Raw genomic sequence first — 16,575 nt, forward strand, 5'->3', positions numbered from 1 at the left:
AAGGTATTTCCGCCCTAAATTAATGTCATGTATCAATGCAGTTTAATAAAATTAATACTAAATAAAAGAAAAGTGATAAATCAATTTTAGATGCAGTTGCATTCGAGTTCTCTCATTTGCTATTATTCAATAGCACTCTGCTTAAAGCGACTACTGATTCAATTTTCGCGAATTCGATGTAAAAAAAATATCGACTTTTACAAGATTATAACTCGAACACTAGAAGTTGCAAATGACATGTTTACTAGAATAAATTACATGGTGCAGAAGACTTAGAAGCTGTCCCTAGCTCTTGATTACACCAATCTAGTGATGGGATTATTCGACGGAAAAATACGGGGTTTATAAAAAGATATATGTAATTAATTTATTTTCAGATGTGTTTTTGCAAAAATTACCTATTCATTCTATTTACTGCTGAAATGATAACCCTAGAGATGTTATATGTAAATGCAACGTATTTCTTATCGCCCAACTTATTGCTAGGAATTACTAAAACAGTTATTGAGTAAATCAGAAAACGAATACTAGCGGCCTCAGAAAAACATAAAAAGCTGACAGTTAAATTGGAAATCTGGAACAAGGAATACACTAATGCTGGAAACATAGTGGAGCGGCGAGCAAAGCGGCGATGAAAGCGAAGAGCAAAGCGGCGAAATCAAACACAAGTAAACATATGGGACCGCGCATAGTGGCGAGCAAAGCGAAGATAGAGCAACGCTATCTCTAGAGAGTAGAGCAAAGCGTTATGACATGTTTGATTTCTTCGCTCTCATCGCGCTCAATTTGTAAAGGTTATTTTTCAAAGGTTATGGATATTGATACATTTATTGGTTTAGTTTGTTTAAAGAAACCTCTGTGGGACCATAATATTTGCGAAGCTACAATAGTTTTTAACAATTAATAATTAATAGTTAAAATTAATTAACAAGTAGTTAATGGAGAATTCAGGTAATTTTTGCTACATTTAATTTGGTTCTCAATCCCTTAATGCTAACTTTCATCTAAATACTAGGCAAAATTAAATTACATTTTCACGTCCTACTACTTCTGATCAGGACGAATTCTCCAATCCTTCTTCTGTAGCGTCGTACTACTCCAGTTTTTCAGATGAACAACATTAATTTACGACAAATCATGGAGTAGTGATTTAATAAAATTATTGTTTTTTTTAATTGACTAATTTCTTTTTATCTGTATATATTTCTATTTTATTTTTATTTATTTTGATTTTCTTATCTTAAAGTAACTGCTAGGATTAATGGGGTTACACTGGGCTAGTATGTAATCAAATGTTGATATAGACATTCGAAAATACGCATGAAACTTGCCAGGATGCTCCCGAAGTTGTTGGTACAAGTGATGGAATTCACCAAGTTCATTTCTAGACTTATTTATGTCATGTACACTGCAGCTCCTACTACTAAGCTGCTGCAAATATCAAAGTTTCAACGAAGAATTTTCATATAAAAATAGTTCCACCATTTTGTTTTGTCAAAAGGAGAACGCGACTAAACTCGTCACTATGTGCATGCGAATCTTTGCTCGCTGCTCGTCGCTCTCTTTGATTTGAAGCAGCTATCATCGCCGCTCCACTATGTTGCCAGCCTAACCAAGACAGATTGTCTCCCTAACAACAAGCAAACTGCCCATGTCAAGATAAAAACAAATCTTAAATTGTAAATACGGGCTTGCCACTGCAGATAATCGTAATAGACTCATCCGAAATAATATTGATAACAATATCCCCACTTAAAGTTAACTAGAAAAACAATACCGACAAAGTAAAACAAAAAACAATTCAACTGACAGAAATTATGTTTATATTGTTTAATTCAGTACAGAATCTAGTTTTTTACATTAAGTTTGAAGAGTTTACCGCTCTTCTGCACATTTCGATGGGTATTGCCGTAACTTCCACTCTGATTCTGTCCTTAAGTTCTTTCTGGGTATGTGGACGATGTTTAAAAACTTTTTCCTTTATGTACCACCAAAGAAAAAAAATCACAAATGCTCAAATCTGGTGAGCGCGCAGGCCACTACAAGTCAAATGTGCAGAAGGGCGGTTGAAAACTTCAGAATTCGCCTTCTAGAGTGCATCGCGGCTGACGGCCGCCACCTACGTGATATCATCTTTCAAACTTAATGTAAAAAACTAGATTCTGTACTGAATTAAACATTATAAACATAATTTCTGTAAGTTGAATTGTTTTTTGTTTTACATCCCTTTAAAACCGGTTCATACCTTTTGCCACACCCTGTATTTACGTACATCTAACCCACGTTAGATTCGAGGGTTGGCGACCCTCCAGTCCTGTCTGTTTAATGATACTTGAGGATTAGCGAGAGATTTGTAGGCACAGAATGATGGCGTAGATTTTGTCTTCCTCCGAGGAGCCAAATCCTTGAACGAAGCCTAGCTATACCTTCGTATCCTGACAGAATTACACAGTATCCACAGCCAAACCAATACAGAAACTTGAGTTTATTCAATCTACAATGGCCAGTGAAGAGGCAAAGTAATCACAACCTGATGACAATTCAGCCTTGCTGGAGTAATGCAGCTGTGATTCCTTACACTATTATTCAGAATTTATGGAATCACTTTCTAAGGAATATCAAATCTTTGGGTACACCAAGCCGAATTTAAAGGAACATCTTTTTTGGAATTTCCGAAGGCCAAAAATTGGATCATAGAAAAACGAATTTTGTTGCTTAATTTATAGTTTCAATGAAACTAATTGCATTATCGTGAATTATATTCGTGAATAGAACTAAATTCAGTCAAGATATCCAATGAAATCCTTCTATAAGAAAACTACTTGATACGTTGTTAATCTAAGTAATAGTCACGGGTAACTTTTCACATTAAATGCAAACTTGTTTTTACAAAGTAAGAAGAGCTCAACTTGAAAACAAGAATTATTTTTTAAAAATAGACAGGTTTCGAGTCATGAAAAGTTTTGAACAAACTGTTCTTTAGTTGAGGTATTGTTCTAGTGAAGGCCAGTAATTCTCTATTTCTGAATTTACTTGCATAATATTATTTATTTTCAATTTATTGGAATTTAACACTCTCCCTTCACACAATTTCAAATAGATTTTTTGTTAATTTAAATAAAAAATAAAATTATAATATATTATTTACAGGGAAAAAAAGGAGTACCACTTACCGTGTGAACCTAGCAGTTTATAAAATCTATATTCTAAATGGAGTTGCGGAGCCTTTGATTTCATTGGTTCCTGCAAAAAAGAAGGGAAATATAATATTTGAAATTAAAAATAAATAAATAGTTATTGTACAAGTGAGCTCCTATGGTATGAAAACACTATCTACAATTGTTCACAATTAATTTTTTAAGGCAATCGTTACAATAATCCAGAAGATATAATCAAATCTGAGACAAAATGACTACCTTTGAAGGTTAGGTTAGGTTAGGTTATATTGAGATTATATTGGATTAACATGAATTGTCGAACTGTATTAATAAAAATTCATAGATTTGTAAAAAGCTTTAACTGGGTATCAAATTTGGATTCCGAATTGTATTTGTGCTTGACTTTAAGTCATTAAGTCAACGCTACGTATAGAATGAGACCTTGAAAGAGAAATACAACTTTCTTTGAAGAACGTTCAATACGGTTTTAAAGCTTAAACTAAATAACACTGAATCAGTGAAATATCAGCGCAAAAACTTTAATTTGTTTTATAAAATGCTACCCCTTACAACGCCTTTTTTAGACATTAGCCGCCTCAGATTCATGAAGCAGAACTTCTTTTGGTAAATAAATCAATATAATAATCAGGATAAAATTATTGATAATAGGGAAAAAATGTAACGTGCAAATACCAAATCAATAAATTAGATTTGTATGTGGTTCATGTTTGATATTACACTTCGTCATGATCTATATAATATAATTTTAGCGGTTTAAAAAATCGGGTTAGAACCCCCAAAAAAGTAAGTTGAACTATAAAGTTCCGAAAGAAATCCTTGGAAAAAGAAGTTTTTCCACAAACTCTTTAGAATCATGATGACCTGAGAAAATTGAGTGGAAATACCTTGTGCTTCAACCAAAACTTTACTAAGTTTAAATTAACTTTTAGCTGGGCTTCATGTGGTGTGGGTAAATAAAATTACGCGAAGGATTGGTGATTCCCCTCAGCCCCACCACCATTCGGGTTTTTCTCTTTCACTTTCTCTTACTGCTTGATGAGAAAAGTATTGCTAACATTTTCAATATTTTCTATTTCGAGATTTCTGTCCCAAAAATTTCATTTCATTTTAAAAACTCCAGGATCAGAAAAAAGGGGAGATCCTTAGTTCGAATCCCTCATGTAGCTAATTTTTATTTATTAGAAAAAATTTGTATAGTAAAGTATGTGCTTCCGTCCCCGTCCGCGACACCTAATTGGTAGATGGACATTAAGTCTTGCCTGAAAAAATAGGCAATTACTTTACTTTACTGTACTTTAAATGTCTCAAAAAAATGATATGGGAATAAAGCTTCATATTTCTGTGGGGATTAGAACTCTATGATTGGAAATTGGTTGATTTTCGGCATTTAGGCAATTTTGGATTGTTGTAAAGAATCATCTACTTCTGTAGTTCTTGCTTAACATCTAACTATTGGCCCGGGAAGACTCTGCGGGACACTTCGTTGGCCCGGAGCCCTGTTTTGGGGTTTCGAAGTGTGTTAAGACTGCGGCCATTAAACTAACTACGGGTGCAAGTGTAGGTCTCAGGCGTGGTGGCTCACCACCACTAGGCAGAGACAGGCGAAGGAGTTCATCAGAGGCTATTCGCCGAGGCTGACCGCAGAATTAATCCGCCGTGGGGCTATAAGGATAACTGTAGGCTTATTAGCTGGCCACTGCAGGCTCAGAAAACATATGCATCCCCTAGCATGTGCCAACCCTTTGTAGGTTCTGCCAGGAAGAAGAGGAAACTGGCACTGCACATGTTGTGTCAGTGTGAGAGGCTTGTATGGCTAAGGATGTTACTTCTCGGGGGAGGAAAAACCAAGGCCTGAGAGCTTTACCCAGGAGGCAATCTCCAGAATTAAGAGTCTGATTAAAAGGACAGGTCTGGAGGGTGAGCTTTAAAGTGAGGGGGAGCCACAATAGATCCAAAGGGGTCGCAGTGGCATAGGCCTTAAGGGCCGCCCTAGTTTAATCTATTCTATTCTAACGTCCAACTATGGTAGCCAAATTTGGTGACTTGGAAGTCAGGCAACTTTTACGATCTATGAGGGCTAGATTTCGTTGAAAGAGGCTCCAATTCTGTGACCCAGTGGGTTGTCTTGCTTGTAACTTACTAGTTACTAATCTATTCGTCTTAAGTGACTGATGAGGGGTTCCTAGGCAAAGTTAGTATGAAATTCTAACCACCTCCTCTAGCCAGAAGTGCCCTAAATTGAGGGTTAATTTGAAACTGAAGACAGTTAGTTCGAGTCTCCTAGCCAACGGAGTCGTCTGTCGCCTTCCTTCTAAGCCACACTTTCAACACCCACAGTAAAGTGACTAAAATATGTTTTTCATAAAAATTTTCTTTTGAATTTTTTTTAATGATATATTAAAACCACACGACAAATATTCCAACAAAAGTATGTAATGAGTTTCACTTAACTAGGATAAGCAATATTCTCTGGTCAGTTAATGAGAGTTTTTAAGAACACCTCTAAGATGAAAGCTCTACATTCTACAAGCTAAGGTAAAAAAAAAAGGGTTGCTTTTGAAGCAAAATAAGTGGAGATTTTACAAACCAATAATAATATGGCTCAAAAAATAAACATGAACAGGTTTATGGTAACAAATAATAGTATTGACACAACAAATATAGAAGCCCTGAAATCAGTAAATGGTAGTTTTAATATATCATTAAATAAAACTTTCCGAGCTTCGAAGGCAATCAACTCAAATTTGGTTTCTTAGGCACTACAAGTAATTTGAAAAATCTGACTAACATCAGCAGTTTACTAAATGTAGAAACAACATTAATAGCTTCAATTAGATATAAAGCTACCCTCTGTTTTAAGCTTTGCCTTAGTTAAAATAATGATGGCTTTCAATTTACGTAAACATAATTATAGGTAGGTTTATTATAAATAATTAATTGTATTCTTACCATTTTAATGGCTACATGCTCGTTATTATAGAGGTTTTTCCCTGAAACAAACAAAAATAATTCATTAGTTCCAATTTTTCTCTATTTTCCTAATTTTTACTTATTTGCTAATAATTTGTATTGAGATTAAATAGCTTAAAAAATTATTCGAGGAGGATGGAAAGCTGTTAGATCTCAGCATAAAAATTGAGTGGCTAAATTCAGAATTTAGGAGTCACGACAGTGGTCTGCTTATAATTGTAAAATCTGCCATGATTGCTAAGATTCTTCTGGAGAGAAACTAGCCGCAAACTTTACAATTGTTCTGAGATCAATGCTAAAAAAGCAGTTTCTTAGAAATGGTAGAACGTGTTTGTGAGCTAACAGTAGTAAGTTCAAAAACATAAGATTTCGTTTAAATGCGCTTAAATCTTTTTAAAATAAGCTTTTGGTCAAAACAGATTAATTGGGACGTTAGAAGCATGTTACTGAACGAATTTTTTCGGAAATAACGTCACATACTTTTCTTTAAACGTCACACTCACTACATAAACAAGAGTTATTTCACTTTTATTTGTAACATTTTTCATGGGTAAATCCACTTAAGATATTACGGAGGAGTTGAGATGATTGGAGGCTAAAGCTTGCCACGTCAGTATTTTGTACCATTCTTCTTCCTGAATGTCAGGTACTACACCAAAAAATTCTTAAACCAGAAAAAAAACTTTGACGTGACTACGTACGAGGAGTGGCTATTAAATAACGAGACTATTGCTATAAAACATTTTATTTTAAATTTATACATATTTAGTTATTATCACCTTCAATAAACACCCCTCACCCATCCCTACAACGCTCCATGCGAATTTACCATTGTTCGAAACAGTGCTGGAAGTCTTTTTCTGTGAGCTCCTTCATGACGCGTGCCACTTTTTCTTTCACAGCTTTAACGGACTGAAATCGTGTCCCTTTTAATGCAGATTTGACTTTGGGGAACAGATAAAAGTCACAGGGAGGGCCAGGTCAGGCGAATAAGGCGGATGGCTTAAAACTGGGATGTTGTGCTTGGCTAAGAAACGTCTTGACAGACAATGCAGTGTGAGCCGGTGCGTTGTCTTGATGGAGAACCCATGACTTGTTCTTCCACAAATTGGGTTGGTTTTTTCCTTACTCTTTCACGGAGTTGAGTAAGTACCTCACGGTAGTAATGTTGATTAATTATAATCGATATTTTCATCCGTTTTGGGCGTGGAAGGGCGACCTGGGTGGTCATCCTCTCCCACGTATTCTCGGCCATCTTGGAAATGGCTTGAACCACTCAAAAACTTGCGCACGTGATTAACATTCATCGCCATAGACTTCTTTTAATAAAAGATAAGTTTCAGTAGCGGTTTTACCCAGTTTCATGTGAATTTTCACGACAATTCGTTGCTCTGCTACATGTGTAGTATGATGTTTTCGGCAAAACGAAACTAACACCTCTTACAAAAACGACGGTTCCGGTCAGACAGATTTCTCTACAAACACGTGAGACGCTGTAATCGAAAGAAAAGGTTTTACACTTCACTGCTGTCGGTCGTTAAGATTTGGCGCATACATAGTTTTTCTGTAGCAGCATTAGTCTCGTTATTTAATAGCCACACCTTGTAAACGTAATTTTACAAAAAAATCTCCCTATTACCTAAGTCCAGATGGATCATTTTTACATAAAACAGGTTTTATGAAAAGACGTTTTAGTCGGTTTTCCCTTGGCGAATTTTACCCTGATATTATTTAAATACATTAATATACTAATACATTTGAAAGTTAACATAATTAAATGTATACCGAGGGAACGCCTTATTGCGGAAGCAGATTCTTTCAGTAGTTCATAGAAAAAAAGGTGTACCATTCCAGAGACGGCTACAAAACGTTGAAGCCGATACACAACATCAATATGAAATGGAAAGCTAGCCCAGAAAAGCGGATACAACCTCTCGAGGTCACATCTAAATAAATTAGATAAATCCTTATATCGATTGTATTATCCAAACAATTGTAGACCCACCATTTTCATTCATACAAACAATTGTTCTGTTTACTCAAATCTTGTTTGTTTATTTATATTTTTTTGTCTGTAACAACGTGAATCTAGTATAAATTATCTGAAAAAACGCTTTCATTTTCTCTGAACAGCGGTAACTACTCTGACCAATCCTACAAACATTCTACAAATTTATACAATTCAAAAATATGATTGTAAATAAAGTAGTTGATTGGCAAAAAAAAGCTATATTTAGATATTAGATAGTTGATTTAATTAGAAACTTCAAGACAAAAGGAAAAATTGATTCATCCTCTAATATTCTATCTTCAAGAAAAGTCAAGAAAACAGAGATTAATTCATCCATATTGGGCATGAATCTGTCAGAAAGTTATAGTTTTTTAATTTTCTAGTTTAGTTTATGCATGGAGTTCAGCCGAGTTCGTCAAACTGTTCTTATCTCACTTCATACTTTGTGTTTATTGCATTTTTGAATTTATTGGGTGGTTCTTATCAACAAAATATCTAAAAAAACAAAAAAACGTACGAGATGAAGCTTTCATTCTAAATCTTCAATCGTAAAAATTGCAACTTAATTGTTGCAATAAATTGTTAGCTATTCAGGGCATTCAATTAAAAGATAATTACTGTCCCTTTAGGATGATTAGATTACAAGAAAGTCGGCTAGAAAGCCTATTCCAAAGATCTATTTTAGATGCACCAGTTAGAGTACCATTTCTAGTCTTGTCTGGGTGATTGTACTTAAGAGTCTGATGAGGTATATTGCCAGGGTAAAGTATGAAGGTACGTCCTGGAAGAGACAGAACTCAGAATCAGGCAACCAAGCTGAAATAAGCATATGTTTCATCATTATTCAGCTAACCAGGTCTATATGATCATCCGAATGGCCTTACTTACGAGGGTCGCTTGAAAAGTCCGTGCAAAGTCAGAGAGATAGCACCACTGGCGCGTATCGAGGTTATGTTTAGTTAGTAGCATCTCTTGGAAGAACACACACCAAGTTTCAGCCAGATCGGTCTATTTCTTTGTGTTTGGCATTCGTTTGAATCGAGGAAGTCGAGTGATTTTCAAAAAATGGACGAAAAAGAATTTCGTGTGTTGATTAAACACTACTTTATGAAAGGCAAAACGCCTCAGGAGACTAAAGAGAAGCTTGATAAACATTATGGTGACTCTGCACCTTCGATTAGAACAGTTTATAAGTGGTTTCAAAATTTTCAGAGTGGCCATATGGGCACAAGTGACGCTGAACGTTCTGGACGCCCTGTTGAGGTTACTACTCCAGAAATCATTGATAAAATCCATGATATGGTGATGGATGACAGAAGAGTGAAGGTGCGTGAGATTGCTAGTGCTGTGGGCATCTCGAATGAACGGGTACATAATATTTTGCATCAACATTTGGACATGACATAGCTATCCGCAAGATGGGTGCCGCGATTGCTCACGCTTGACCAAAAACGAAATCGTGTGAAGTGTTGCAAGGACGGTTTGCAGCTGTTCCAGAAGAATCCGCAGGACTTTAAGCGTCGTTTCGTCACTATGGATGAAACATGGATACATCACTACACTCCTGAGACCAAAGAACAATCTAAACAATGGGTTACCAAGGGGGAATCTGCGCCAAAAAAGGCGAAGACCGTTCCTTCGGCCGGAAAGATTATGGCGACTGTCTTTTGGGATTCGCAAGGAATAATCCTCCACGACTATCTGGAAAAGGGTAAAACTATTACAGGTGCATATTATTCATCGTTATTGGACCGTTTGAAAACCGAGCTACAAGAAAAACGCCCACGATTGGCCCACAAAAAAGTCCTTTTCCATCACGACAACGCACCAGCTCACACCTCAGCAGTTGTGGTCGCAAAATTAATGGAAATAGGGTTCCAACTCGTTTCATATCCCCCCTATTCTCCAGACTTGGCTCCCTCGGACTACTATTTGTTCCCCAATATGAAGAAATGGCTGGCGGGAAAAAGATTTTATTCAGACGAGGAGGTGATTGCAGAAACGAATGGCTATTTTTCAGACTTGGACAAATCCTATTATTCGGAAGGGATCAACAAACTAGAGCAGCGTTGGACGAAGTGTATAAGCCTAAAAGGAGACTATGTTGAAAAATAAAAAAGGTTTACCCCAAAAAATTAAGTAGTTTTTATTTTTGCACGGACTTTTTAAACGTCCCTCGTAGTCCATCAGCTTCTGGCCTGGGATTTCACTCACCAATCCTGCGACTTGCTGTACACCCAATCCTTGATTTACAAGACACTCTATCCTTGCTACCAAAAAAATGTTCGAGTTAAGTAAATGCTTGATAGGATTCCTACTAATGCCACAAGTGACCTAAAGTATGTCCAAAGTGGAAGGTATCTCATCTGAATTTGTACAGCTAGTTTTTGGCTCTTTAGAAGAGAAAACCTCAAGGTTCCCCGTTTTATCTTGTTCTAACCAGGAGCTCTTATTTCACAGATCTGGGAGTGCATAAATGAGCCTAGGACTGGTGAAGGAGTTTAAAGATCGATCGGCGATCCCTTCTGTAGCCAACATCTTGAATTACCTATTTCTTAAGTTGGAAAAGATCTTTTGACTTCTCTCTTCCCAATCACAAATCTGCTCAGAGGCAGACTACATCTGTTTTTTGTTTTAAATAAAAATACATTTTAAAACTCATTTAAAATTTTGTTTACGCAATTTAATGCTACAAAGATTAAAATGAAAACGTAGAAGGTAATGCTTTTGTTTACTGGAAACCTTGACAGCGATAAGAATGTTGTACAGATATTTAAACTGGATTTATTTAATCCATTCTTATAATAATAATATTATCATCCAAAATTTCTCTCGCAGTTTTATTATTATCATGAAAAGGATATTACTGAGCCGAATAGATAATATTTTTTAAATGTAAGTCTTTTCCTTTAAAACAGGTTTGAAAATCCCTCAACGCCTTTGGATAGGCACATAAAATGACAATTTTAAACTCTATTTCGTGAGTTTTCTGTACTTAAAATCCATACATCCTTTGGTGAAATGGCGGGCGTTTTCCCCTCATTAATGTCAAAAAGACAACCACCTGTTCATGAAGAACCAATGTTATACCTTTTAATGTACGAAATACTGTTATATATTGTTTTGCTATTAATTATTGGCATGATATTCAACTATAAATTGTGCACAAAATGTAAATTTGATTTGATATTATCTATTGATTCACTCGTAACTTGTTGCGAACAGCGTCAATTTATTTAAAGGGATTTTTTAAATCTTTTAACTGGTAAAAAGATTACCAGTCCAGAGGAGATGTACAATTTTAATCAATAAATGTAATGAACTCATAAAGTACGCAATTTTTTTGTATTTTTAATTTACTATTAACTGAACAAAAATAATAAGAGCCATTTTGAAAGAGCTAGCAACTTGACAGACCTACAGCAGTATCAACCGCTTGGCTAACTTCGTTGTATGCGAACAATAACAAAGACAAACAAACATTAACAAGAAAAACAAATAGTGAGATAAATAATTGATAATTTCCATTGTAATATCTCCCTCCATCAGGATATCATCATGTAAAAGACAAGGACCTTGGTTTTACTTAGAATCACTCCTATACATAGTCCATAACATAGTGGATTGTGTTAAGACATTACGTCGTACAAGATAAGCAGTAAATTATTTATAAGTTCTTTTTGTCAATAAGCGGTGTTGTTTAGAAAATGGAAATTTTAGAAAACTTTTAGGATGTGTATTATTAAAAACATTATGTATACGTATATAGAATTAGATTTGTATCTTAGGAGATTAAACCAATACACACTGACCCAGTAAGTTATTAGTCAGCTCTTAAATTAATGGCTAGGCTGTGGAATTCAGCTCTCTGAAGAAACTAAATAAAAATAAAGTTTATTATTCAAATGCCAATAGTATCTCCTCTGTAGTGCGAAGACCTAGTCCAGGGGTCGCCAGACGTTTTTGTTCATGGACCCCTATATAATTTTTCGAAATCTCCATCGACCTCCCATAAAAGTAATTTTCAGTTAATTAAAATAAAACTATCTATTAGGTACTATGTTTGTACATTTATTTTACGATTTTAAATATTTATTAAAGTAATTTTACATTGTGTAACAATAGTTTTATGAAAAATATCTTAATGTTGAATTTAAATACCTTAATATTTATTAAATAATAAGTAATTATAAATAAATAAAAATAATAAGTAAAGTAACTACAGCATTGCTTCTTAACTTTTGCGACCTCTGATCTGGACCATAGAAGAAGGCAAATGATAAGGACACAGGCACGGATTTCTGAAGATTTTTTAAGTAAAGTAGATTGGATACTAAAATTAAGGAATCTTAGGGAAGAAGTAAGGAAAGTGAGGTCCCTCAATGACCTTAATTCCAGTAATTCTCACTCTTAAGTTGAGAGACCCAGGAAATAGCCTTGAAAAGGTCACAATTGAGTGCCATAGGAACTAAAAAAGAATGTTACCCCAAAACAGCAGGTAAAGGGATAGGAGGTTTAGAGAGGGTTATAACTAGATAAGGTTTAAGCGATAACGATTGGCAGCATTGACGCTCTTAACTGATAAAAAAATGACCTTAATTTTCCGGAAGAGACTGGAAAAGAAAGACTCGATTGCTGTATGGCACTGGGTTCGATTCCTGTATACGCATTGGTTCACTAATCAAGTCAAGTCATTAGCTGAACCAGTCATACCTTAAAGAATGCCTCTACTAAGCAGGAATATCGATATGTTTTCCCTATTTCTGGAAAAAATAAATGGAAACCTATAACAAACTGCCTTTACAAAATTTAAATATTTAAAATTAACTAAATTAGTATGGGGATCGACAAAACGTTCTCTCTAAGCATCCAGACATTACAGTCAAAAATACTACGGAAACTTCTTAACTTTCAAATAGTGACTTTAATATAGTACAGTGTAGTATAGTGAGCTCCTTTCTATGTATCTAATCTCACCATCCTCAATGACTTCAAATTCCCTTTCGTTAAAGATCTTGCTAAAACTCGTTTTCTTTTCATTCCTCTACAGCAGCTCATCCTAACCTTCTAATAGAACACCTATCTTCTTCTACAATACTAGGTAATCCACCAAGAAGATTGAAGAGAAGATGACCACAGCGATCTACTCTCATCATAAGAGCAGACCAACGTATGCCTACGATAATGGAGTGACACTACTGAGTGCCTTCTCCAAAAAGTATACCCTGATATAGTTTTATCAAATAACACATTTGCTTGTTGCAACAATTGTTGTAGTTGTAAATTTCTATAGAATTAAAAAGTTTTAAAGAGAAAAATTAATATGACTGATGAAATAAAAACCTTTTTAAACATTTATAATTAAAACAGATGAAAAAAATGGAGTAATATAGGAAAGCTCTAAATGAAATGGATACAAATTATTCCAGCAGATCGCACTGGTTATCATTTATCTTTGACAGCGAGTTACATTGAATTTACAAGTGGATGGAATCTGATTAATGCCCCTATTTTACTCGTTTCAAAAAAAAACAAAAAAAAACACGAACACACACCCAAATAAACATGACGTCATCACTATCACATCACAATTTTTAAAAATACCAATATGATAATTGTCAAACCAAACAGCGTTGGGTACAGTTTTAATTCAAATGAAAGGGGGCTTATTATTATACTCCTTAATGCATGGATTTGTAGATAAATCTGTTTATACATCAAAGTACAGAGAGGGAGCCACATAAAACATTGCAGGCAATAAAAATATAAAAATAGAAATTTGCAATAGTCAACCAAGAATAACTTAAATAACGGTAAAAGTCTGGTATGAATTGTCACGGCACTTTCTATCGCCGAAGTTAAGTTAATTTTTATTGAAATTTACAATTTGTTCTAAAAAGAAGACAGTATTACCAGCTTAAATGCTCGCTCCTTCGCTTGCTCGCTGTCTCCACGATCATACATAAAAATACGAAATGTGCTTATTAAATAACGAGACTATTGCTTTAAAACATTTTATTTTAAGTTTATACATATTTAGTTATTATCACCTTCAATATACACCCCTCCTCTATCTCTACAACGCTCCATGCGAATTTACCATTGTTCGAAACCGTGCTGGAAGTCTTTTTCTGTGAGCTCCTGCATGACGCGTGCCGGTTTTTTCTTTCACAGCTTCAACGTACTGAAATCGTGTTTATTTTAATGCAGATTTGACTTTGGGGAACAGATAAAAGTCACATGGGGCTAGGTCAGGCGAATAAGGCGGATGACCTAAAACTGGGATGTTGTACTTGGCTAGCAAACGTCTTGACAGACAATGCAGTGTGACCCGGCGCGTTGTCTTGATGGAGAACCCGTGACTTGTTCTTCCACAAATCGGGTCGTTTTTTCCTTACTCTTTCACGGAGTCGAGCAAGCACCTCACGGTAGTATTGTGGATTAATTATAATCGATATTTTCATCCGTTTTGGACGTGGAAGGGCGTCCCAGGCGGTCATCATCTCCGTCGTCTTCTAGGCCATCTAAGAAACGCTTGAACCACTCAAAACCTTGCGCACAGTGCTGAAAGTCTTTTTCTGTGAGCTTCTGCACGAAGCGTGACAGATAAAAGTCACATGAGGTCAGGTCAGGCGAATAAGGCGGATGGCCTAAAACTGGGATGTTGTACTTGGCTAGAAACGTCTTGACAGACAATGCAGTGTGGGCCTGCGCCTGGTCTTGATGGAGAACCCATGACTTGTTCTTCCACAAATCGGGTCGTTTTTTCCTAAACCTTTCACGAAGTTGAGCAAGCACCTCACAGTAGTAATGTTGATTAATTATAATCGATATTTTCATCCGTTTTGGTCGTGACCCAGGCGGTCATCACCTCCGACGTCTTCTCGGCCATCTTGGAAACTCTTGAACTACTTAAAAACTCGCGCAAGTGATTGACATTCATCGCCATAAACTTCTTTTAATAAAAGATAAGTTTCAGTAGCGGTTTTACCAAGTTTCATGTGAAATTTCACAACAATTCGTTGCTCTACTACATGTGTAGTATCATTTTTCGGCAAAACGAAACTAACACCTCTTATAGTACAAACGACGGTTCCGGTCAGACAGATTCGTTGCTCTACAAACACGTGAGACGTTGCAATGGAAAGAGAAGGCTTTACGCTGCACAGCTGTCGGTCGTTAGGATTTGGCGCCTGCATAGTTCTTCTGTAGCAGCAACAGTCTCGTTATTTAATAGCCACACCTCGTAAACACAAACTTTCATTATGATTATGATTGTTTGAATTGCAATACTCTGTTTAGTTTTTTAATGTGAGAGAATCGCACAATCTCTCACTGCAATTATCAAACGTAATGGAAAATGGGTAAAGACCCTAGCGAAATAACTACCCCTGATGGGGAATACTAGAGCTTAGAATTTGATGGAGTAGACAACACGGTAGAGCAAGATGTCCTCTTATACAATTTAAAAAACGAAAATTCCAAATTTCAACACCTTTACTTCACACAAGCTGCGAAAATCTACGATAGGTGGCCAAAATGTCTGCAGGAACGCTACCCAGAGGGTATTACCTACAATAATCTTGCACACTTACTGAGGGTGGCCTTGTGAAACATTAAAATAAATTCCCATGTATAATCGACAACTTTTTCTTTAGCAGAACAAAACACTTCGGAGAGGTTAATAAAGTAGTGGTTATACAACTCGAATGTATGTACACTTTCCGGAAGGTATAAAGCAAAAACAAAAAAGGGAAGTATGTATACAGATGGCAGCGGTAGTAAAGATAGTTCATATAGAGTAAGCAGAGATATGAGCCAAGCTGTTTCTTCTACCGAACAATGTTTGCATAATTAATGAAACAAAGGATGCTGGGCAACGCGGGTGGTGTAAAGATGATTTAGGTGGTTGGCTTTAATAACTACACATTACACTAGTTTATCATTTTAAACATATTATTAAACCATCTGAATTACAGAGGCCGGAGTTATTGATATAGTGGTTGTGAACGCGAATTTGTAAGTGGCGGATCGTTGGTTCGAGTCCTGTTTGTTCTTTATTTGTAAAGCAAAAAGTAATGCCTATTTTTTTCAGGCATACTTGGGCAATCTACCATGTTAAGTTAGGTGTCCTGGACGAAGGCGACTAGCAAACATATTTTGCTGTAAATTTCTTTTATTAACCATTAAATGAAATCCAAGGCCTAAGACCGGGGTACCGAACCCACTAAACCAACATCTTAGCTTTGTAGATCTAGCCTATAACCACTCGGCTACCGTGGCGCTCAAGTTACTATAAGTTAGAAAAATGTTAACAGTGAAGTAAGAACTTCAGCTCCCTGAGCATGAAACTTAATTTGGTAAAATGTTAAAGCTTGCCTTAAAAAAAAGAAGCAATTTACTCAAGTTGCTCAT

General features: G+C 35.8%; 1 protein-coding gene across 13 annotated transcripts in view; it reads right to left on the minus strand.

Moving 5' to 3' along the window:
* gish (casein kinase I gish) overlaps positions 1–16,575 on the minus strand; it is a 243,154-nt gene that overhangs the window by 68,425 nt on the left and 158,154 nt on the right. For all 13 annotated transcript variants that reach the window (XR_012459914.1, XR_012459915.1, XM_074132812.1 and 10 more), the window contains 2 exons: positions 6,129–6,169; positions 3,174–3,243 (listed from right to left, as the gene is read on the minus strand). Coding sequence is in view for 11 of the 13 variants with exons in the window: in XM_074132812.1 (XP_073988913.1) it covers positions 3,174–3,243; positions 6,129–6,169 (111 nt within the window). In the remaining 2 variants the exon portion in view is untranslated. The remainder of the gene's footprint in view (positions 1–3,173; positions 3,244–6,128; positions 6,170–16,575) is intronic.

The sequence above is a fragment of the Rhodnius prolixus genome, unplaced genomic scaffold (genome assembly GCF_049639745.1).
Source record: "Rhodnius prolixus isolate KJV_2025 unplaced genomic scaffold, Rpr scaffold_10, whole genome shotgun sequence".
In the NCBI taxonomy this organism is placed as follows: domain Eukaryota; kingdom Metazoa; phylum Arthropoda; class Insecta; order Hemiptera; family Reduviidae; genus Rhodnius; species Rhodnius prolixus.